The sequence below is a fragment of the Scleropages formosus genome, chromosome 21 (genome assembly GCF_900964775.1).
Source record: "Scleropages formosus chromosome 21, fSclFor1.1, whole genome shotgun sequence".
Taxonomy (NCBI): Eukaryota; Metazoa; Chordata; class Actinopteri; order Osteoglossiformes; family Osteoglossidae; genus Scleropages; species Scleropages formosus.
Genome location: NC_041826.1, coordinates 22,628,994 through 22,651,690, shown reverse-complemented (window position 1 = coordinate 22,651,690; position 22,697 = coordinate 22,628,994). Strand labels below are relative to the sequence as shown.

The 22,697-nt window shown below is 43.9% G+C and overlaps 2 protein-coding genes across 7 annotated transcripts in view; one reads left to right on the top strand and one right to left on the bottom strand.

Annotated features, from left to right (window-relative positions):
* fgfr3 (fibroblast growth factor receptor 3) overlaps positions 1-1,198 on the top strand; it is a 39,017-nt gene extending 37,819 nt beyond the window's left edge. For all 5 annotated transcript variants that reach the window (XM_018730038.2, XM_018730035.2, XM_018730032.2 and 2 more), the window contains one exon: positions 248-1,198. In XM_018730038.2, the coding sequence (XP_018585554.1) occupies positions 248-412 (165 nt within the window). In that variant the 3' untranslated portion in view covers positions 413-1,198. The remainder of the gene's footprint in view (positions 1-247) is intronic.
* Positions 1,199-7,257: 6,059 nt separating this feature from the next.
* On the bottom strand, positions 7,258-19,142 carry letm1 (leucine zipper-EF-hand containing transmembrane protein 1). 2 transcript variants are annotated; one of them, XM_018730159.2, is made up of 14 exons: positions 18,754-19,142; positions 16,707-16,764; positions 15,999-16,455; positions 14,112-14,255; positions 13,802-13,939; positions 12,155-12,358; positions 11,878-11,997; positions 11,592-11,723; positions 11,077-11,220; positions 10,619-10,741; positions 9,584-9,718; positions 9,262-9,455; positions 7,868-8,024; positions 7,258-7,494 (listed from the first exon to the last, which is right to left on the bottom strand). In XM_018730159.2, exons 1-14 carry the CDS (start codon positions 18,818-18,820, stop codon positions 7,339-7,341), a joined length of 2,229 nt encoding a protein of 742 aa, XP_018585675.1. In that variant the 5' UTR covers positions 18,821-19,142; the 3' UTR covers positions 7,258-7,338. The 2 variants fall into 2 exon arrangements, with proteins under 2 accessions (XP_018585675.1, XP_018585676.1); XM_018730160.2 differs by having other exon boundaries at positions 10,619-10,738.
* Between the last annotated feature and the right edge of the window lie 3,555 nt (positions 19,143-22,697).

Genomic DNA, 22,697 nt, shown 5'->3' with positions numbered 1-22,697 from the left:
ATAAAGGGCAGTAGCATTGTGGTTGGAGCTGCTGCTTGTGGCTATAAAGGTTGTGGGTTTGAATCCCGCCTCTAGCTGTAGTACCTTTCAGCAAGGTACTTATCCTGAATTACTGCAGTAAAATTACCCACCTATATAAATGGGTAAATAACTGTAATTTGCTTTGGAGAACAGGGTGATCTAAATGATTAAGTGGAATAAACTGAGTTGATCTGTGGGTCTTTGCTGTTTTCTCGGCTTTCTACAGGACTACCTGGACCTGCTGGTGCCTTTCGAGCAGTACTCTCCTACCTGCCAGGATTCGAGCAGTTCTGGCTCACTGGGGGACGACTCTGTCTTTGCCCATGACTCTGTGACGGAGGAGCCTTGCCTACTTGAACATTACCAGAACGGTGGCATCCTCAGGACATAAATATCTGCTTCCTCTCCATCAGCTTAAGGGAAACGTTTAATGAGCGCGTAATTTTTAAATTTAATTTTTTTTTTTTTTTTTTTTTAAATTGTCCAGCACCAGCCTGAAGAATAGGGTCTTCAGGAGCGTTTCCGTCAGAACGAAAATTCCTCGCAGCCGTTTGTTTCTTGCTATGTACATCGACGCCACTTTGTGCCTTCCCGGTACGGGAAAACACCAGCAAGGTGTGGGGAATGCGGCGCTCTCTCATATTTGGTACTTACATGCAAGAAGAAGAAAGATCTTTATATGCAAACACAGGAGCCCTGGAGAAGTAGAAGCAGCAGGACCTCAGGCATTGCATCCCTCCATAGCAAGGTCAAACTGCAGCACCACATGGTGGCCAGTCTTTGAATTTACTGACTGTAACTTTTTCATTTTTCAGAACGGACCTGAAGGACAGTATTTTTATGTCCAGAATAAAACGTCTCTGTTTGACACGGACACTCTTCGCTGAATAAAAAGACAGCATCTGCTCTCACGTATTTCATGGGGGGAACGAGAAAATACATCCTACACACCTGTACTGCATACACACACACACACATTTACTCCATGTTATGCTATCTTCACAAAAGGGATCACTGTTTTTTATTTAACGTTTTGTAAAAATATAGACGTGCATCATATTTCTAAAAGTAGGGGTATACTTTTAAAGAAATATTTTAAGATGGTGTCTTTAAATTCGGAGCATTGCAATCGAGGATATACTGCTGTGAACTTACACATTAAAACTTAGTTCTATCTAATTTACATGTATATTTGTAAAGGTATTTATAGACCTAAAACATCTGTTCCTGTTTAAGTCAGTGTAGGTTTTGGTATCATAAACTTGATTTTTTTTTTCTCCAGATTTTGATTTTGTAACTTATAAAGAAAGGAAATTATGTAGAATGTTTTGTAAGTGATTTGATCCTTACTTTTAATTTCTTCTGTTTACAGCTGAAAGAATGTATGAAAAAGTATCTTATGTCATACTGCTACTTAATATGTAGAAGCAAATTAAGGGACAGTTTATGTTAAAGCTGTGCTTTTTCGGGTTTTTTTTCCCCCCCTCGATTGCCGTGCTGGTTTTTTGCAATTAAATCTTGGATTTAAGGTGGCAACTATAAGCTTATTGTTAGGTTTAAAGGAAATCAAATATATACGAACAATGTAGCAAATGATTTTTGATGATTTTATTAATATGTTGTCATATGAAGGCGTGCATTGTGGTTGAGTGAAAGAACTCCACAAAGCAAGAAAAACAGTGAATTGTTACATTGGTGCATTTCTATGCGTTGTCACGCTCAGCGTTTTTATGTTCAAATGTGTTGCAATATAACAGACAGTCTGGTTGATGTTGGCGTTCCACGGATGTTGCATCTCTACACATTTCTTAATCTTGGATCTCAATAACGCACTACAAAATAAAAAGGCGGCTGGGATGGACAAATGTCAAATTACGTATGTCTGTAGGGAAAAGTCACTGCTCATCCCTCCTCCATAGTACATTTGTGGTGAATTCTCTGCTTCTTTGGTGGATTTTATTGCCAAATACATAACAGCGTGTTTTACCACTGTTCTTCAGCTCTGCGTAAGTGGTGATTTAGGATCCTATACCTTTCTCCAATAGTAAATAGCGGTGAAACCACCCACTTGCCACTAAAAACTGTAAAATAGATCCAAATGAAAGCTGCAGTTTACTCGTACATCTAGTTGGTCATTTAGTCTCTGTCAAGCCTGATTTATTGCCTTAAATCTGACAACATTCAATGCAAGGCAGTGTTTCTGAATAATTTACATAGATTTTCCCATCTTTTATTCTGTCAGAGATGGTTTTAAAACTTCCCCTATGGTGAGATATCTTATACAACTTATATGATTTCATAGCTTTTGTGTGATCACTTTTACTTCATCCTCAAGGAGGTTGTTGGTGGTGGATTTGTCTGGACAGCTGGTGCCATCCTTTCTGCTGAGCTCATGGAGGGAAAGATGCCCCTCTAGGCCTCAACTGTACTACTGAGGGCATTTTTAAGCAGAATAAGTGTCTTGCTTTGCTAAGTGCTCAAACTTCAAGTCCTGTATACTTTATGGATGGACGAACACTAATGACTGTCTTTAAGTCATCACATTCTTCCATCCAGATGCAGGGAGCAAAATTCCAGGTAGGAAAAAGGCCATTCCTCTGCCCTGTGAGCCCTGGAGAAATTTGAAAGGCACAAACTGGTTTGTTGCCCGTATACGGGGGTTCTGAGTCTTCTGGATGAGACCGTGTCGTGTAGGAAAGTGGTTCCGACGTTTCACTTCCCATGTTGGAAGCATCCACATCTAGCATACCTTCGCTAGATGTGGAAGCTCCCTGAAGATGCTTCCAACATGGGAATCGAAACATTGGAACCAGTTTCCTACACGAAGCGGTCTCATCCAGAAGACTTAGAACCCCAGTCAGTTGACACTGGCCGCGGAAGCCTACGTGTTAAGACAGTATATTGTTTATGTAATACCTGATACAGCCAGTAAGTTCTGAGACTTGCAGCCATGTAACGGTGCTGCGGTTGGAAGCCGTCATGCATGCGGCACAGCAGCATCACACGGTGGCCAACCTTAGAATTTACTGACTATATCACTTACATTTCTCGTCAGCCTTCTGGCTTCCAGACATGCTGGTCAGGAGGAACTGGGTGTGTTACTCATGTTGTGTGAGTAAGGAGAGAGTGCAGAGCCTCACCTCCCCATCCTCTACTGGAATATAACACTGATCATCATCAAATCATCTAATTCAGCCAACAAGAGAGTGTCAGTTCAAGTGTAGTCAACAAGGGTTAAAATCAAGACGATTCTGAATTATTCTAAATCTAAACTATTAACTAACATAGAAACCCCACACAGATGAGGACTGAACCCATGTCTGATTGCACAGCCCATGTATAGTGAAGCACCACATGAAGTTGTTCTGAGTCCAAATTCATCTGTACTGTTTTCAATGATTTCCTGTTTTGATTATTCTGATTCGGTTTTTGCATTAAAGGTTAATTTAATACAATATGTGAGTATCATGTATATGCTTTGTTTGAGAGCATTTAAGTACACAGTTTGTAATAGCTCTGAAGGAGCTGAACAAGCACAGGTAGTCTAGACAGTCACAGTATTAATGAAGGGAAAATGCCTTGTTCCGATAATTCTAACTAACTAAAGCTAATGGTAACCACATATTTGAGTCTGGAGAGTTCACCTTATGAAGGGTTTTTCAGAAACAAATGACCTTAAGGAGCGGGAAGACTGCATCCACTGTAAAATGGGTTAAATTGAGTTTATTTGGATGTTTGGTAAAAAACACCAAAGTAGACTTGATTTAATCAAATATGGTATTACACATTCATCACTAACTGTGAAAAATAAACTGGAATTAAATACGCACACAAAATAATTTTACCATATTTTCACTAATACCAATACATTCAATGTAGCAAGAGGAAGCAAGGATAGGACTGATAGAGACGCGATGGACCCATTTAACGAGGCTGTGAAATAGGAAAGGGGCCCCTGGTCCCCTCACACTCCTCCTGCAGTCTCTTTTCGCTCCCCGTTGTCATTTTAGAACATTACAAGTATGATACTTTTTTTTCCAACAATCTGCTAACCTTAACTTAGATTAAACACATTATTAATACACACATTACTGTATTGTACCTGCAGGCATATAGTAAATACACATTCTTCTCATATAAGTGATAACTGACTCCTGTTATCTCCCCTAAGGCCATTGTAAATATTACTGCCTCTTGAGATATGTATCTGTGTTCTCAAGTGAGGACAAATTGTCTCATAGTTCATCTGCACTTCTGTCCAAAGAAATCCAGCTACCAATAGAAAAATGCCTCTAGCAGTGACTTCCCTTATATATTTAAATTTTATATATAGCTTGTGTTGCATGGTAGATTTCCGTAGAAAAACTTCAATGGCATTAATTTAAAAAGCAAGCAATTCAATGATGTCCCAAACTTTAATAAAACACTCAAATTTTGTTTCATGTAAATAAACATACTACATTACTTTTTCACAAAAAAACAAACCAGTTTTCCTCCAGGTTCCTCCCTGATGCTATTTTCTCCAGTGATTCTCATATTTTAGAAATGCTGACAATCTGTGGAAGAGAAACTGTCACTACAAACATTCAAATTATGAATTTTAAAAGATACATAAACAAGCTTAGAATTGTTTATATTTTTTTGTATTTTCTTTCACTAATCCATTTTCTAAAATGTGTGTTCTGGAGCAAAAGCCACCTGCATATCCACACCCAGTTTAAATAAACTTTCATTTTGATGTTGGTTGAATAAAACAAAACATTTTTTGAAGTTTTTTAAATTTATATCCTTATCTGTAGTTACCTGAAAATAAATTGAGGCAGGTTTGTATTACTAAACTTTTACTGACTGAACTGGTGATTGGAGTGACTTTAGTCTAAAGAAAAATTTGAATTACGAGTGGACGTCCAGATTCGTTTGGGTTAATAAGTTGAGGAAATAGTGCAGGTTTCAGCCATGGCATAGCAATTCCCAGTGTACGTATTTGATGGTTTTCAGGATAACTAAGATCATATTTTACGGCATTTATTCAGTTGAATTAGAATTCAAATCAGGATTTTTTTTCCAGCTGTGCGAGACCATATATGTTTGTTAAAAAAAAAAAAAAGGTGCATAAAATGTTTATACTGATAAAATTTAAGCAAAACTGAATAATGGCTATCAATACTGAACACTGATTACTACTGAACCAAAAATTAGCAATGAGCATCTCCGATGCCGTTCCTCTGACTGTAACTCTGCTGAGCTTGTCCTTTTTTTTTTTGTTCTTGTTAGGAGCAGTACGTGGGTCAGAATTGAGCCTAGTAATTTACAGAATTGATATACCAGTTTCCCAAGTGCCGGCATGACCAGGGTGAAATCTATCCTAACAAAGTGAAATATCCTTGCGGATATTTTCTTGCCCCAACCAGGGGAACAAGCTAGTTTGTTGACCGAAAACACATTTTTCTGGTTTGATAAGGAAGATGGTCAGCAGGATACCTTAAAAAAGCACAAACTCACAGTGGTGGCAAAGAGCAACAATCAGAAAAATATGTGCCGCATCAATGCTATATTTGATAAAATATTACAAATATGTAGTGCAAATATGGAACATGAAAGCAACACTTCAAAATTCCTTATCTTTAGTCTTTATGCAGAAGCTTAATTTTATGGGCTGACTGGGGTGAAAGGGTCCAGTTCTGATGAGAAAAATATGAAGCCTTATTTACATTTCAAAGCACATATGCACTGACCAGAACGAGCCTGTATTAAAAACAAAATTACACTCCAGTCATCTGAAGTATCGTTAAACTTATACTGTTTCCCCTCAGTTTACATTTGTTGAATGTGCTAAGCTGCCTTAAATACAGTATAAATGTAAAGTGTATGTGATGGGACTTACACTGCAACATACATTACAGCTGGGTATTTTCAGGAGTAACTCAGGGTAAGTACTTTATTCGACGGTCCTACAGTGGTAGCTCACTGGCAGATGTGTGCTACTGAACGTCCTGCAGCCTCCTTTCCCACGAATTTGCACAGATGTTGTGAGGGGAGTCCAAACACAAAATCAATAGCTCAGACTAAAGGGTTTTAAAAGTTCAGTACAATCACGGTGCAAACACACAGACAGGTTTCATCTATACTGCATCAAGGTGTAAAGCAAGCGGCTGCACACTGACACCGGACACAGCAGCACATGGCAACCCATCGACCCGTCATCAGTGCAGCTGGAGAAGTAAGCAGAATGTGGAGCACAACACATGGAAGCAGCCCTGCCATCATTGAGAACGCTCAAAACACACACACCCACGCATGCACACACAGGGTGCTGAACAAAGCCGACAAGAGGAAACGGCCGCTCCTGTTCCACTCAAACACGTTGCATATTTCGCCAGTGTGGAACACCCCCCAGTACGGTTCCACATGGAGCCACACGGCTTCTCGTCCACACACAGGGGCTGCTGCACCGGCCCTCTGACACACTCATCGCTGCAAATATTCTTTGCATTTCAAGGAAACCACATTGTTTTCAGAGACGGCACAAAACCAGGAGGCCTCACACCCCCCTAGGAAATAGGAGTTAATTCATTAACGCACACAAAACCCCCTACTCCTAATTTTTGCCGCTTTCTCTCTCACACAGCCCCACATATGTGCACACAACCTTCGATGCACAGCTTGCGGCCCTCCGTGGCTCTGTGTGACGGGTATATACATGCGTCTCAGTGTGTTCTTGTCAGCGTGGCTTCACACAGGTGTAGCATTCGTGGACTGACTCCCCAAAGCTCGACGCAACTGCAGCTAACCCACCCTTTCACCACTCAATCTCGAAGCTTTCATTACGAAATGCTACATCAGCAATTGATGTGACTTTAAATTACAACGAATACAATCTTCAAATAAATGCCTTGCATCACACGGACCTGACAGCTAAAAAAAATGTGCTGAATCCATGCACCCGTGAAATAACCCTGATAATTTCATGTGCAAGTGCAAAGAATTTCAAACGAATATTTTCTTCACAAGCTGCATCATCTGCAGAAAAACTACACCCCTTAAGCATTCTCTATCAATACTGAACATTTTTGTTTTCTTCTAGTAAGAACAGATTTCAGTCGTGTGTGGAACATCATTACTCCACCTTTATGGTTTTTTCCCCCCTCCTATTTACACATGGTTATTATAAAGGGCGAGTTTTAGTTTTCATTTAATAAAAGTTAAAGAGGGGGGGGGGGGGGAAAAAAAAAAAAAAAAAAAAAAAAAAAAAAACTGTGTGAAGTAGCCAGATGCAGAGTCCAGCCATGTGTCAGTGCTGTCCCACCGCACAGGAGCTCAGTTCTTCACTTCTGCTGCATGTTCCTTCTCCTTAGCCTTCTCCTTAGCCTTCTCCTTCTCCACCAGCTTCTCCTCCTTCTGCAGCATCACCATGATCTCGGCCACCTGGGTGGTGGAGATATCGATGTCCTCCTTGTCGATGAGCTCTACCACCTACGACACAGATGGCCACAGAACAACCGTGTGAGCGTTGGGCTTTGGGCAGTCACACCTGAGCAGCGCTGCAGCTCCTAGTCCAGGTGTGATGGAGAAAGGCAAACGGTGAGAGGAAAAAAGAACTGGAAAAGGGCACCGGAGGGGCCAGCTGGGGCTCATAACACTTTTCACAGTGAAACACTGAGTTAAAATGAGAATTAATGTGGACACGCTGTCACGCTTCTCCTTCAATAATGACAGCACCAGCTCTACACTTGAAATCCATAACTTCAGCACCGCTACAGCTGTATATTCCCAACTCACAGCCTTGACCTGAGCTTCGACATGGATGCAACACCACCCGCGGCACGTCTTTCCCCCATCCGTGTACCTTAATGACGTCGTCGATGTCGATCTTGCCGTCCTTATTTTCATCGAGCGCATCGGCGATGCTCTGCAGTTTGTGTTCTGGGATGCTGCGGATCTGGCGCATGACGGCAATCAGCTCGCTGTTGCTGATCAGGTTCTCCCTAAGGTTGGAGTAGAGGCTGCATACAGGAAACGATTACTATGTTTTACGCAAAGTAAGATGGTGGTGGTGCAATCTGGATTTGCGTTCTGGCTTTTGAGAGAGATGCTCCCTACACACTTTCGTTGAAACCATTATGGTGTCAAAAAGTCAGTCACATTTAATAATATTTATTTATAACAGCTGTGCTTAATCACTTAAAACTGCAGTTTTTCAATTGAAAGTCCTGCCAGGAACAAAACATTTGCAATAGTCAATTTCAGTTCCTGTGCTAAGCACTACTTAGCAGCAGAAAAAAGTAGCAGACAGTTCTATGTTAAACTTAGGCAGTGTGGAGACATGCAGAGGAAATGTCTGCTACTTTATTTCCCTGGGCAGAAAACAACACACAGCACATAAATTTCATCTTAAATATATTTTTTCCATTCCTTCATAAATGACTTTTGAAAGAATAAAGCGAATAATATGGCCCTTTGAGCCAAAGCATTTGGGTCTCCCAGTCTTATCATACGGTTGTGTGAGTAGCGAAGCTAAATGTGGAATTTGGTGAGAATCTCATATTTGAAGTTAACAGCTGTTAGGAACAAATATGTTAGTCCTGCAACCACCACCATTTTACCCCAGACAGCCAAGAGCAACACAGAGAAAGCGAGTTCTGGCACCCTCCTGCCATGTACCGGTGATGCTTAGTTCACAAGCAATTCCAGTTACCTGGCATATAAAAATGTTAATATTTAATGGCTTCAATGGCTGTAGCCAACATGAATTTGTCACTTTGCATGTAATTCTATGCATGCAAAAAACCAATTCTTTTATAAACAAATTATTTGTTGTTAATATTAACATGCAAAACAATAACAGTTATTTACAGTAGCTGGAAATTGGACATCTGAAGTGTCTAAATTACTGGAACGGAAAAACTACCAGTGAAAAATGTTAATGGGGAGTGATTAGAAACTGAACTGAGTATGTGTGGAGGTGCAAAGTTAAGGTCCCTCCGAAACATCTCAGGGACCTGAAACAGCCAACTTCCAAAACACAGATTTTAGGCTCTGGTCAGCATCTGGCAGCTTGTTGAGCTGGAAATCTGAGCAGCATCGGGCAACCCAACTCACACAAGACACACACTCATGCATTTCTCATTCATTACAGTTCCCTTGAAGTGATGTGGGTTACGGGAGCTTCGTTCCAGAGACTGGGAGGAAACTGAACCATCGTGCAGAGATTCCTCACTGAAACAGCAAAGGCAACCTTACCCAATGGGTGGTGTTGTTCCGCTGTCCATCCGTCCATCCAGAACCTCCTTGTCCTTTTCCAGCTCTGTGATAATATTGTCGATGCGGCCAATCATAAGGTTGACCCTTTTAGACAACCTCTGGCTGGCCTTGGACTCCTGTATGGTCACCTCCTGGCCTGACTTGGACAACTCCTTCCTGATTTCCTCAAGGTCCTGGCACCATAGGGCATACGTGTAACACACATGAACATGCCCACATACCACATACAGATCCCGCATACTACTGACAACCACACAGTCCCATAAACACATACACACACATAGAGCTTAAACTGCCTTGCCTCACTGTACTCCTGGACATCGTCCTTGAGCTCCTCCAGCTCCTCCTTCTCCAGAGTGAGCAGCTTCTTCTGCTCCTTCAGCTTGGAGCAGGCATCACTGAGCATGTCGATCTCCTCTTTGGTAATTTCCTCCCCCTGTGTGTGGCACCACAACTCGTTCAAAGTGCACAGGGGCAGAGTCTAGAACACAGCACTAAGACGGTACACAGGCGAACTGAGGCCAAGTCAAAACAATACCACATGTGCTCCTACCGTACATAGAGGGTAAAATATTGTAGTAAACATGCAACGGTGGATGGAGCTGTAGGGAGGTGCGGTACATACAGTCATGTGAAAAAGAAAGTACACCCTCTTTGAATTCTATGGTTTTATGTATCAGAACATAAGAAAAAATCATTTTCTTTACAACGTTGCTTCAGTTCATTGAGGTTTGCATGCATTTGTTTATGCACAGCTCTCTTAAAACCTCAATGAGCTGAAGCAATGTTGTAAAGAAGAGTGGGGCAAAATTCCTCCACAACAATGTGAGAGACTGAAAGTCATACTGAAAATGATTACTTCAAGTTATTGCTGTTAAAGGTGGTTCTACAAGCTATTGAATCATAAGGTGTAGTTTTTCCACACATGGCTTCTCCATTTTGGCTTTATTTTTCTTAACTAAATCATGACACGGTGTAATATGTCATGTGTTGTTGTTCATCTGAGGTTGCATTTACCTAATTTTAAGACCTGCTAAGGACCAGATGATTTTTATATCCTGATACATAAAACCACAGAATTCAAAGAGGGTGTACTTTCTTTTTCACATGACTGTATATGCACATCACATGAAGTACAGCAAGCAGAAGCTTAACTTCATTTATAAGTGCAACAGTACCATGCTTAAGGGGTAAACTAAATCCTGAACCACCTTGAACCTTCAGCCCTGCCCTTTCTCATCTTCAGTGTGACCAGAGGTATAGCTGGTGATCACAGCCAGAGCTGCAGGCCATTTCATAAGCACAGCAGAAGATGACGATGCTCGACCCACTGTACCTTCATGCCCTCCAGCGTGGGGGCAGCATCTCTCAGAGTCTCCGTGGAAACAGGCAAGTCCACACCGATCAGTTCAGAATCCACATCCTTCAGGCCCCTGTCAGCTGTAGACTCCACCTCCTTCTATAGGGCCAGAGCACAGCTCATGACCTCCTTCACTTTCATGTAGCCACATTTACATGTTCATGTTTGCGCCACAGGAAGGTACTGTGTTAAACTACCACCACCGACATTCATTCATACAGCAGGATGGGTTTTACTGCATCAGTTCAGGTTAACAGAACAGGCACTACAGCAGATGCAGGGAACTGAACTCGCGTCTTTCAGCTGCAAGGTGATGGATCCTGCCGGCTAACAAATGTTTGTAATTGAACAGGAAACTTATGTGGTAGCGTGTCAACGCCTGAGGATGAACGTGTGTGCACGCGCGGGGGGGAAACTGGGCTGAAAGGGCTCACCTGGGCCACCTGGGCCGCCTCCGCCAGGCGCTCGCGCTGCTCCTGTCGAATGGCTTTCTCCTCCTGGAGTGTGGTCTCCAGCTTGGTCCTATTGTCCACTTTTGACAGTTCCACCTCCGCTACAGTCACCTGGGCCTCCCTGGCCTGAAACACAATGAGGTCACATGCTGGTCCTTCTCGCTCTCTCTCTCTCTCACACACACACACACACACACACACACACACACACACACACACACACAGCCAAACTACAAATACACACTTATTTCTAATGGGGAAAAATTATAGTCCATTCCTGCACTGAACAAGTTCACGCAAAAATGAAAACAGGGGTGTGTATGATGTATATCACTGTCAGTCTCCCATATATGAAGAAAGACAGAACTTATGGATTGAATTTTTGAACCACATCTTTTTCATAAAGTCGCAGAATACAAACACACACAAACACAAAATCCACACTGTCCAGCAGGGTTTGGGGCGCATTTATCTAGCAGAGAAACAGAGACACAGACCACGCTGTCCGGCAGGGTCTGCAGTGTGCTCTTCAGCTGGTCTGCGGGAGACAGCGTGTCTGGCAGGTACATCGCCCGTGACAGAAGCAGCAGTGAGGTGGGGATGTGCTGGTTCAGGTGCAGCTCCAGCCACTGCAAGGCAAGAGAGGCACACTGGGTACACAGTTTCTACTGCAGCCACCAGTACATTTGTGAACCAGAGTACCGTGTGACTGTGGTAACCAACGTTATCTGCACGCTATAGACACCAAGGCCGCTCCTGCCAAAGCACAAAGGTGCAAGATACCTGGCGAAGCTGATCTCGTAATCTGTCCTCGGTGACACCCAGCGCTCGCATGCCCCGCACACGACAGGCTGCCTGCAGCTCGTTCACAGTGAGGCTGTCCACACCCTCGCCTGCAATGAGCTACACACACAACGAACACAGTGAGAGCGCACTAACATCACTGCAAGGTAAAGTGGTACAAGTCCTACTTGTATTTAACAGCAAGTGGCTCAAGGCAGAGCGTCTAGCACCATGCAAACAAGCTGCTTTAGAGCAGCGTTAGCAACGTGGGACTAGCCTTGTCGTCGGCCCGAATGGCCCGCAGCTTCATGATGAGCTGGAAGCGCAGGAAGTTGTTCGTGCCAATGGACTGCAGCTCAAGCAGCCGGCACAGTGCCACCAACTGCTGCCGCGTCAGGTTATCCAGCGTCAGCTCGTCCTCAAAGAGCTTGGAGAAGCGGATGATCTGCTCGTTACTGGGCCTTTCCCCTGAATTGCGAATCTGCGAGCAAGAGAATGGAACACACATGAACATATGCATACACATCCATGAGTATAAACGCAGTAATACACTCACCTATGCATAGTGAACACACAAGTGCATTTGGGCAACAGAACACCAAATGAAAAAGCTAGCTGATCATTACTCAGTTTTTTATTTATTTTACAGGGTGAACACAAGTTTATTTTATTGTTTTATTAACATGAAGCAATATTAAATTCTACTTTAAAATTAGCAAAAATAAAAATATGTGGTCTGCATTTACATTTATTCACTTAATAGACGCTTTTCTCCAAAGCGACTTCCAATGGACTCTATGTAGTGTTACCAGTTCACACATCTTATTCACCAAGGTGACTTACACTAGATACACTATTTACACTGGGTCACTCATCCATACATCAGTGGAACACACTCTCTCTGTGACACTCACACACTATGGGGGAACCTTATTAGCATGTCTTTGGACTGTGGGAGGAAACCAGAGCATCCAGAGGAAACCCACACAGACACGGGGAGAACATGCAAACTCCACACATACTGGGAGTGGGGAATGAAACCACGTTCTCTCGCACCACCCAGGTGCTGAGAGACAGCAGCGCTACACGCTGTGCCACCGTCGGCATAATCTCCTATTCATGGTATCGTTCTTCACGTGTGAGAAAGATCCGAGTTGTAGTGCAATGGAGGATCGCGAGCAAAAACTAATTAAAAAGAGCATCTCACATTAAATGCAAACCGCATTGTCACATAAACTTCACAAAACTGGCCACAAGGCAGAGACAAATGCATCATATAATCATGTTCATCAGCACCTGCAAGTTTGTAATAAAAATTCTGTAATAATAGAAAGAGCCCTCTGTTCATTTGCGGGGAAGTTTCTAGAAATACCAATAAAGAAAAAAATAGACTAATTATATTCTCTGTTAGCTGCCTACTCCCCTACCCTCCTCTCTCCACAGCTTGAGGTTCTATGAGTGATTTCTGCTGCCCCTAGTGGCAGAAAGCAGAAGTGTAGGGAATTTTTGCTCTGCAACAAATGTTAGAAACCAAACAATTAAAAATAAACTTGGAAATGTCTAATTCAGATGTTCATAACGGGAGGTATAAGTATTCTCTGCTATTTGTCTGCAAAAAATTAAATGCAACTAACTTCTTGATGAAAGTTACAAGAAAAAGCTGAGTATGGTACTAAAAACCAAAACAAGGTCCAGAGACCTCAGAATTAAATAACTAACAGCACAAGAACCTTTACATCTCACTTGGCAGGGTCAAGATCCAGTGATCAAGAATAATTTAGGTATGTTAAAAATCTGTCAAATATACTTTAAAAAGAGAGGACTTGGTTAAAAACCACGTAAAAATAAAGAGATTGTGAGCATTGTGTGGGCAAGTGGCCGAGGATGTGATATCCAGTCAGTTTCCTCCTGATTGCCACAATACCTTCTGGAAGAACGTGGAGAACTCCTCGGTGACATTGCCCTTGGGAGCTTTATTTCGTAGGGCAATCTCCTCCACAGTGTCCTGGAGAAACTTGGCCATCTCGAGCTTCACACGGAGCTCTTTCTTCAGTCTCTCCTCCTGCAAAAGGAAGTCACGGCAATTTGCACAAGGAGCAAACAGTACACTGCAGATCACGCACCAGTGCGGTCTCACCTCGGTCACAAACACAAGACGAAAAACAGACCAAATGTGCCTACGTATGAAAATACAACGTGTTCTAACAGCACACAGGGAACTGCGTTGTGGTCACCTTCTTGGACTGTGTCTCGAAGGTGGAAGGCAGCATGTTGGGGAAGAGTTTGAGGGCCACAGGAAGCAGGAACTCCATGAAGGGCACAATGATGAAGACCAGGAAGGGCAGCAGCCGGAACACATCGGCACACGTGCGTAGGAACTGGAGGAAAGGTGTGAGGGAAAGATGAACAGCTTTCACCCTGACTGCTGTACAATGCAGTGCTAATAAATGCTGTTGTATTCAGGGTTGGACAGAACTCTCCAGTCAGTATCCAGTGTGGTGAAAAGGAACACACTTAATGCTATGGTTAACCAATCAAATATTACATTAGCATTAACAATTTTGGTATTCATAGATGGTTCCATCCGAGGGAATAAAAGAGTTATCTTGAGCTCAGGACACTTCTTTAGAGCAGCAACATTACATTTTTCTGAAAACAAACACAGAATACAAAAACTATACCCAGACGAAATATACATATTTGAAAGGATTGAAGGCTGCTTAGTCGAATAAAATAAATCACTAAATTAATCTAGTTTTAGTACAAATAGCCAGTTGCCTGATGACTTGCTTAAGCTTCTTAGATATGTAAAAGCTGCAGATAAACAATTATGTCTGGTTACAATGACATAATATGCTTATTGAAATTCTGTGCATGGGGATTATATTCATTAGTATCCCCCCATTTTTAGACAATCATAGCTGCCTCTGCAGCACTTTAAAGTGTGTATGTAAGAACTGTAAACTGATTTTTATTTATGTGCTGCACAGGCAGAACAGTTTGCACACGTGTAACTTACAGGTGTACAAAGAATAAATATTGATATTTATTCACTGCTTGCCAACAGAGACCTAAAACATACATTAGAACATATACGCAACTGGGGACAGGGTACTGCCTGGAAAGTCTTCATTCCTATAAATGGTAAAGCTGTATTTTGGCGGGGGAGGAGGGGGATAAAAATACATTGACAATCAGAAAATTAACATATATATGCATTTCTATCATTTATATTTTATGCTTAAGTTCACAGTATACATTCTGCATCATATAACATCATGGGCAATGTTAAGAAATTATTAGATGTTATTTTAAAATAGGGGCACGGTGGCGCAGTGGGTTGGACCGGGTCCTGCTCTCCGGTTGGTCTGGGGTTCGAGTCCCGCTTGGGGTGCCTTGCGACGGACTGGCGTCCCGTCCTGGGTGTGTCCCCTCCCCCTCCGGCCTTACGCCCTGTGTTGCCGGGTAGGCTCCGGTTCCCCGCGACCCCGTATGGGACAAGCAGTTCAGAAAATGTGTGTGTGTATTTTAAAACGCCATCAGGTTCAGGGAATGACCGCATGCGAGGTTACAGGGTTGAATTAGGCAATGTTTTATTATGAACGCAGAACAAAAAGTTCAACAAAAGCATAATGGGAAAACACAAAACAGAAGCTTTTGGAAGCAAGTGCACCAACAGCAGCCTGAACACCGCAGCGCCACGACTCCCATCCCCCCTCAGTCCATTACACGCTATGGCTGCACCTCATCCTCGTCTCCTGAGCCAGATGCGGCTGATGATGTTTGGCTGCAAAATATTTTGGGGCTTTTTAATTCATTTTGCAACTCTGGTCCCCATCTTCAAAAGTGTCGTGTTATTTCCACACTTTTACACTAAATAACCACATCCTACCACTTCCCATCTGGAACTAAAACGGTACGAGACACAGGACCTTGCTGGACAGCGACTGTCCACCAGTTCCCAGCGGACAAGCGTGGTCACCGGCAGCGTTCGGGTCCCGAACCGAGATATTAGCCGGGCGACTAGCATACCTGTCTGGTACAGAAACACACACACTTGGAGACTGCCTCTACAGTCGACCACCCTGTAACATTTGCACCTACTTGCTCAGCACTCCCACCTGTCGTCTTTCTCGGCGTGACAGCGCATGACCATTGAGGACCCTCCACAGCATGCGCCCAGTGATGGTGGTGTCGATCCACAGGAGCCGGAAGCCATGGTAATAGTGCTTCACCTCGTCCAGCACCCGCTGTCTCAGAGAGCGCTGTGCCAGGGGTGCATCAGCCACCGGGTTGTACACAGGTCCCCCCTCTTCCAGTGTTTTGTTCTTGTCCTTGAGCAGCTTGAGAGACTTCTCCACCTTGGAGTCATCACAGAACCTGGCACTGCAGTGCCACCAACGCACCGGAACCTTCACACCAGGTGCCCCAAAGACCCGAACCGAGGGGTCCGCCGCTCGGCCGCAGTACAACTTCAACGCTCCGCGGATGTGTCCGTAATCCCCAAAACTGGCATGCAGGTGAGGACCGGGAGCAAAGGGAACCGGCAACGACACGCTGACAGGAAAGACGTCATTCCTGCAGGAAAGGAGCAGAACGAGGAATCCTCTTATTGATGCAGTTTTATTGCTCTTCAGCTACGGACAAGTTTGCCATTAAGCATCATCCCCGCATGGGTCAAAAGTCCCCCAGCTTTTTCCTCTTTAATATTCTCTCCTCCATTATTGTAATTTAAACAAAAAGAGCCATGAGGGCTACAATCGCAGGTTATCAATCTCATTATTAAATGCAAGCAATGGCGATGAGCAAAGTGCAGCTTTAATACTCACACATGGCTGGAAAGTCGGAGAACAACACATGGGAAACAGGCCTGATCTCGCCACTTCCCTGGGAGGAAAGCAGAGGAGAGGAGTCAGAGCTGTGGTAAAAACAGCAGTATAAACACATATTTCTCAAAGTCACATCAACAACATTATGTAAAGAGGACATTTTTTAAACAATGTGTCACCTATTCGCTTCCTTCTTTTTTGGTAAAACACTATACTGAGGAATTGACTGGTTTTCTTTTACTTTAAAATAGTCAAATTTTTCAGTATTTTTCTACTGCTGTCCAAAACAGCACTGAGCTCCACAAATATGTGCTCGACTTAACTAACTTCAGAGAATTCAAAAATTCAACATCTGAGCCGCAACATGATTATAAAGTGCAATCTCTGGTCCCTTTTTGGAACTTCTCACATGACCAGTAGTGTAAAACAAAGCAACTTGCACAAGAGATATTTGTGACAGCTTTTGGAGCTTGATTCTGAAAATATTTCTGCAAAACACTCTTCTTCGGTCACTTCTAAAGTGACACACGCTGGTTCCTCCTGTTACGGACATTCAAGTTAAATTTTTCTAAAATACAAACTCTTTCCAGATTAAATACAGTTAAAGAATCCACTAGTGGCTGTAAGGGTTTATTTTCGGACACTTCTGCGACCGGTATTTTCGCAGCTGGAAGTGAAACGCACCCCTGGGAAAACAGGAGCGCGGGACCACCTTAACTCAACTGACTTTCCGATTGTTTACAAACAGCACCTGGTGCTCCTGACCAACAAAAAGATGGCAAATGTGAAACATTTCTGGGATCAATCGGTCTGCAATGGGGGGATCGACTTGTGGACACTGACGTGAGTGTGCGCCTGGTTGACTCCTTTTGTCCAAGGTAACTGACAGCATTGTGTGCGCAGTAAGCTACTTACACTGAATTACCCAATATATAGCAAGGTAATTTTGACTGGAGCAATTCAGGGTAAGTACCATGATCAAGGGCACTACAGCAGGAGTGAGGATTAAACCGCAAGGCAGTTTGACTGTGAGAAACTGACCAGAAACTGAACGCCAGCAACCACAGGCTCCTTGGAAAAGTTCACTCTGTCCAACAGTATTCTATCAGTTTACTCTGCTCGCCTTACCTGGGTTTCCAGGTGCCTTGCTAGAGTGCAGATTTTACCCATACTTCATGGTGTTACATAAGTGTAAACACCTGCGCTAAAGAGAACACAAACACACAGCGTGGTTCATCAGGACAGATTTCCACGCAGAACCTGAGCGAGGTGCCTGCAGCGCGGCTGCACAGGGGACACAGGGGACACTTTGTTCAGGTCCCCAAATGAGCTGTGAAAGAGGGGGACAAAGGCAGCGCATCACTCTGCTCAGCGCGGTTCATTCTGGAAACGCAGCTTCCGTCGAGCCGCTCACACGCGCCAAAACGCATCCATCACCGCTTCGCGCCACCCGGCGGCGGAGACATCAAATATTTCTGTGGATTTAAACTGCAGATGCGCAAGAAACGCGCAAGTTTGACATTCGTCACGTCTCTTCGACTCGCGTTCGGTCAAAAAAGGAGGCTATAATGTGCTGGAGGTGAGGAGACAGACAGCAGGGGCCTCTACGACAGCCCTCCGCATTCTCTCTTTTCCAGGAACGGGCCACGGCACAGGTCCGGCACCGCCAGCCACCTGCTAGCTGCTGGAGCTGCACCTCTACAGCGAAAGTGCACCTGGCTGTCCCATGGGCTTCGCCTTCTTCGTCTCCTGCCACGAAAGGCCTGCGGGTGGCGCAGTGGTTACAACCGGCGGCACCATCGCCTGAGACCCGGCCTCGAATCCCACTTCAGCTCTGGTGCCCTTGATCGATCCCCTCACCCTCAATCGATCGATCGATGCTGTGCACGTGACTGAGTGAGCTGCACAGACAAATGAGTGTGACGCTAACACTACAGTCAGTGTCAGTCACCTTGGAAAGGAGTCACGCTTTTACTAATATTCATAATCATGGCGACTTCGCCGGGGCCGCGCGACGACACGCGGCCGGGGCGGGGGCGCGAGGCACCTCTGGCGGGGCGGCACGTCCTCACGAGCGCCGGAGACCAGGTCCTGCCTAGCGACACGAGCGCCATCCTGCCGCGCGCAGCCAACCCCACCACCAGCGCGAGCACACAGGAGCAGGGCAGAACAGACGACTGAGTCTTGTCTTCTCTTCAGTAAGTTCCTTCAGCTACTCAGCTGACAGAACAGAAGCACTCCTTCTTCTCCCGCAGAACAGCATGGTGCGCGGCTCTAGAGACTTTAAAGAGTAGAAACACACGGTCCCGAAGAGGTCCAGCTCAACAGAGTCCCGTCTTGTCCTGGCCGGTCCAATACAGCCCACTCCGCCGCCGCCGCCGCCGTTCTTCTACTCGACGCTTCACACAGGAAACACGGAAATGTGCTGAGGTGAAGCAGTACGGCGGAACCGCTGAAATCTCGCGATATGTGACACGAAGCCAGCGCTCCAATGGAGAACAGCACGCGCACGCGGCCGTAGCGGATGTAAGATGGCGGATGTGCGGGGCGGGGCGGGGCGGAGCTGAGTGACGTTGATCGCCCGCAAATGAATGTGCCTTATTATTCCTCCGCGAAGTACGTAATGAAACGCACAAATATATTCCCAAATTGACGAATGATGCTTTTTTTTATACAAATACAGTAAGCTCCGAAATCTCTTAGTAACGGTTTTCGTAGTCACATGTGCACGCGCTACCCGTCCATGTTACAACTAGTCTGTGTCAAACTCCTCCATCATGTGTTTGTCCTTGGCTCCTGTCACTCACTGTTTGGATCGCACTCTTGCGGACATTTACTGTCTCTTTACTCCTTTTTGACCAGTGTTGACCTTCTGTTTCTATGGTGTTCCCAAGTGGCCCTGGCCTTGTAAGTGCAGTGAAAGTGTGCCTCCAGGCCTGGCTAAAAACATTTACATTTATTCATTTAACTGATGCTTTTCTCCAAAGCAACTTACAATATTAAGCCTTAGGTACTTGTAATAATTTACCCATTTGTACATGTGGGTAATTTTACTGGAGCAATTTAGGGTAAGTACCTTGCTCAAGGCCACTACAAATGTTTCAGGTTTCAAGTTTATTGTCATAGATACAAGTACCACGTACATGTACCATGAAAATCTTCCCGAATGCTTCTCCACAGGCTATGGGAAGGACAATAGAAAAACTGCACAAACAAAACAGTGTCAATGACAGTAAGTAACAATAGCAGCAATGACAGCAATAACAATAAATAATGGTAACAGTAGTAACAATAATGGTAACAGTCAGAGAACTCAGAATGAGAATAAGAATGCTTGAAGTGACAGTGTAATTTACCAATGTGTTTGGAAGGAGCAGTCCAACTCTAGTTACAAAACGTGGCACATTGGTGAGTGTTGTATACTCTTACAGCAGTGGGGTAAAAGCTGTTCCTGTACCCAGCTGTGCGGGTTCGAATAGACCTAAGCCGTTTTGCAGATGGCAGGGAAGAGAAAAGTGCCCGTGCGGGGTGACTGTGATCTTTCATGAAGCGCATCGTCTTTCTGAGGCAGCTTGTGGTGTAGGTGTCCTCGACCGCTGGTAGTTGTGTGCCCATGATTCCCTGAGCTGTTTTGACCACCCTCTGTAGGGCTTTCTCTTCCTGTACGGAGCAGCTGCCACACCAGGATGTAATAAACCCTGTGAGGACGAACTCTACAGCACACCTGTAGAAAGTGGTGAGGACTGTAGTGGACATCCTGGCTTTCTTCAGACGCCTGAGGAAGTGGAGATGTTGATGGGCCTTTTTGATGGTCGATGCTGTGTGCTCAGTCCATGTGAGTTTTGCAGTGAGGGTGACCCCTAGGAATCTGAAGCTGTTGACCTTCTCTACAATGTCCCCTCCTATGTAGATGGGTGCACGAACTGTATCCTGTTTCCTGCAGTCAGTCACCAGCTCCTTAGTTTTACTGACATTTAGAGACAGGTTGTTGTCCAAATGGAGGTGGGATTTGAACCCTTGTCCTTTGGGTCCAAAGGCAGCAGCTTAAAGCACTGCACAACCAACTGCCCTAACCCTAACCCCAACCCCATACCTGTTCTGCTGCACACAGCTGTTCAAACACACTTGAAGCAAACACCCGTAAGAAAGGAACCCATCAAGAGTGGAGCTCGACCGCTACTGCACAGGGCCTCCATCAGTGTGTAGTGCCACAAGCTCCAAGACCTTGGGCCCAGCTTCAGGGCATCCTGCTGCCTGGGCTCTCATGCATGACATCTCGCTTCCCGCCTCAGCACAGTGTGTCGGGGAAATCACACATGATGCTCCTTCTCTCATTTCCGCCGCACGTTGGCCTCCTTAACACCCGATCTTGTCTGAGAGTAAAGTGCACAAAACAGGACCATGTGCCTCTCCTCATGGTCAAGTGTGCAAGAGGTGTTTTCAATGTGAACCACAAGGTTATATTTTATTACTGAAAATGTAAACCACCTCCAGAAAGTATAGTATCTATGTGAAACATAAGTCGGAAGCAAAAGGCCTTAAAATCTCCAGGCAGTATGCAGGAATAAGAAAGTTGTATAGAATTTTTTATTAGTGTAACTTTTATAGTATAAAACTGCTGAGTTGTTTAATCTGCAAGGTTAACCTATAATTAATAAATAGGAAATTAGCACTGAAATAAAGTGTAGGGAGCTTTGTGGCATCTCAAATACTTTTCAGATATGCTCATTTCAACTGATGTTGAATTAGGTGGAAACCTCTTATTTAAATTCTGATGTTGCTTCAATAATTTAAATAAATATTAGAAAATTATTACCAGCTTCAGAAGGAGTGATGTTTTTGCTGCATGAGTATATTGAATAACAAAATTTAAAAACAAAATAAAAACAATACCAGCCTTGGTTGCCACATGAAGTGAGAATGCCAAAGACTGGGCTGCCGGGTACTTTATTTACTGCTGACATTTAGCATTTTTCACAGATGTTAGAGATCTGAAGATGTTCCAGACCTCTTACTTCACATTTGCTATTCCTCTACATTTAAGTAGCTCATTTCCAAACAGTGGGAATGGGGAATGAAGACACAGCTTGTTCTCAGAACACAAATATATACAGACCTGAGTCACAGACTCACACTTTGCTGCCATGGTATTTTACATTCCGATCTGGAATGTTTAGGCCCAAAATCAAATTCTTGAATCATTTACCTGACACTTTTCTCCTAAGCAACTTACAATGTTAAGGGTACACTTATTACAGGCTTACAATTATTTACCCATTTATACAGCTGGGTAATTTGTACCAGAGCAATTTAGGGTAAATACTTTGTTCGAGGGTACTACAGCCAGAGGTGGGGAGGGAACCTGTGACCTTTGGATCCAGAGGCAAGTAGCTCTAATCATTACACTACCAGCTGTCCATGAACTACACTCCCTATATATGGCTAAAATTAACATTGGAAGCTCAAGAATTGGAATTATGTGAAAATAAAAGCAGTAAAAATATTTTCCTTGAGAAATTACTTTGCTTAAGGGATCTACAGCTAGAGATGGGATTTGAACCTGCAGCCACTACACTACCACCTGCCACTATTCTCTTGAGTAAAATAGTAGTAGATTTACATTGATTTGATGGCTGAACATGGTACGTTTATAGGGGTTGTCTGTATTTACTTAAACTTGCCTGAAATGAGACTTTCAGAGAGATGGGGTGCGGCCGAAGCGGGGATGTCCTTAGCTGTTTTCTTACCCGTTACAGAAGAAAAACCAGCCCAAAGTGTATCCGAGTAGATCAATAAATAGTTAATAAATGCTTAGTAACACATCCACACTCTAATTATATTATGATTATTCTCATTTGGTTTTTCCAGAATTTTCTCCAAAGCGCACCCTCCCCACCCAGAAAGAGTCAAAGACACCTCCTCGTAAAGGGAATTTTAAGATGCCCGTTTTATCTGAGCGACGGTGCACTTGTCCAACGTGCTGCTCCTCCC

Bases quoted from the DNA above. Each gene is read 5' to 3' on its own strand.
- letm1 (XM_018730159.2), bottom strand. From the start codon at position 18,820: ATGGCGCTCGTGTCGCTAGGCAGGACCTGGTCTCCGGCGCTCGTGAGG. The intron at 11,221-11,591 runs GTCTGTGTCTCT...ATTGTGTTTCAG, and splicing joins AGACCCTGCCGGACAGCGTG to GCCAGGGAGGCCCAGGTGAC. The intron at 8,025-9,261 runs GTAAGGTTGCCT...TCCTGTATGCAG, and splicing joins GGAACAACACCACCCATTGG to CCTCTACTCCAACCTTAGGG.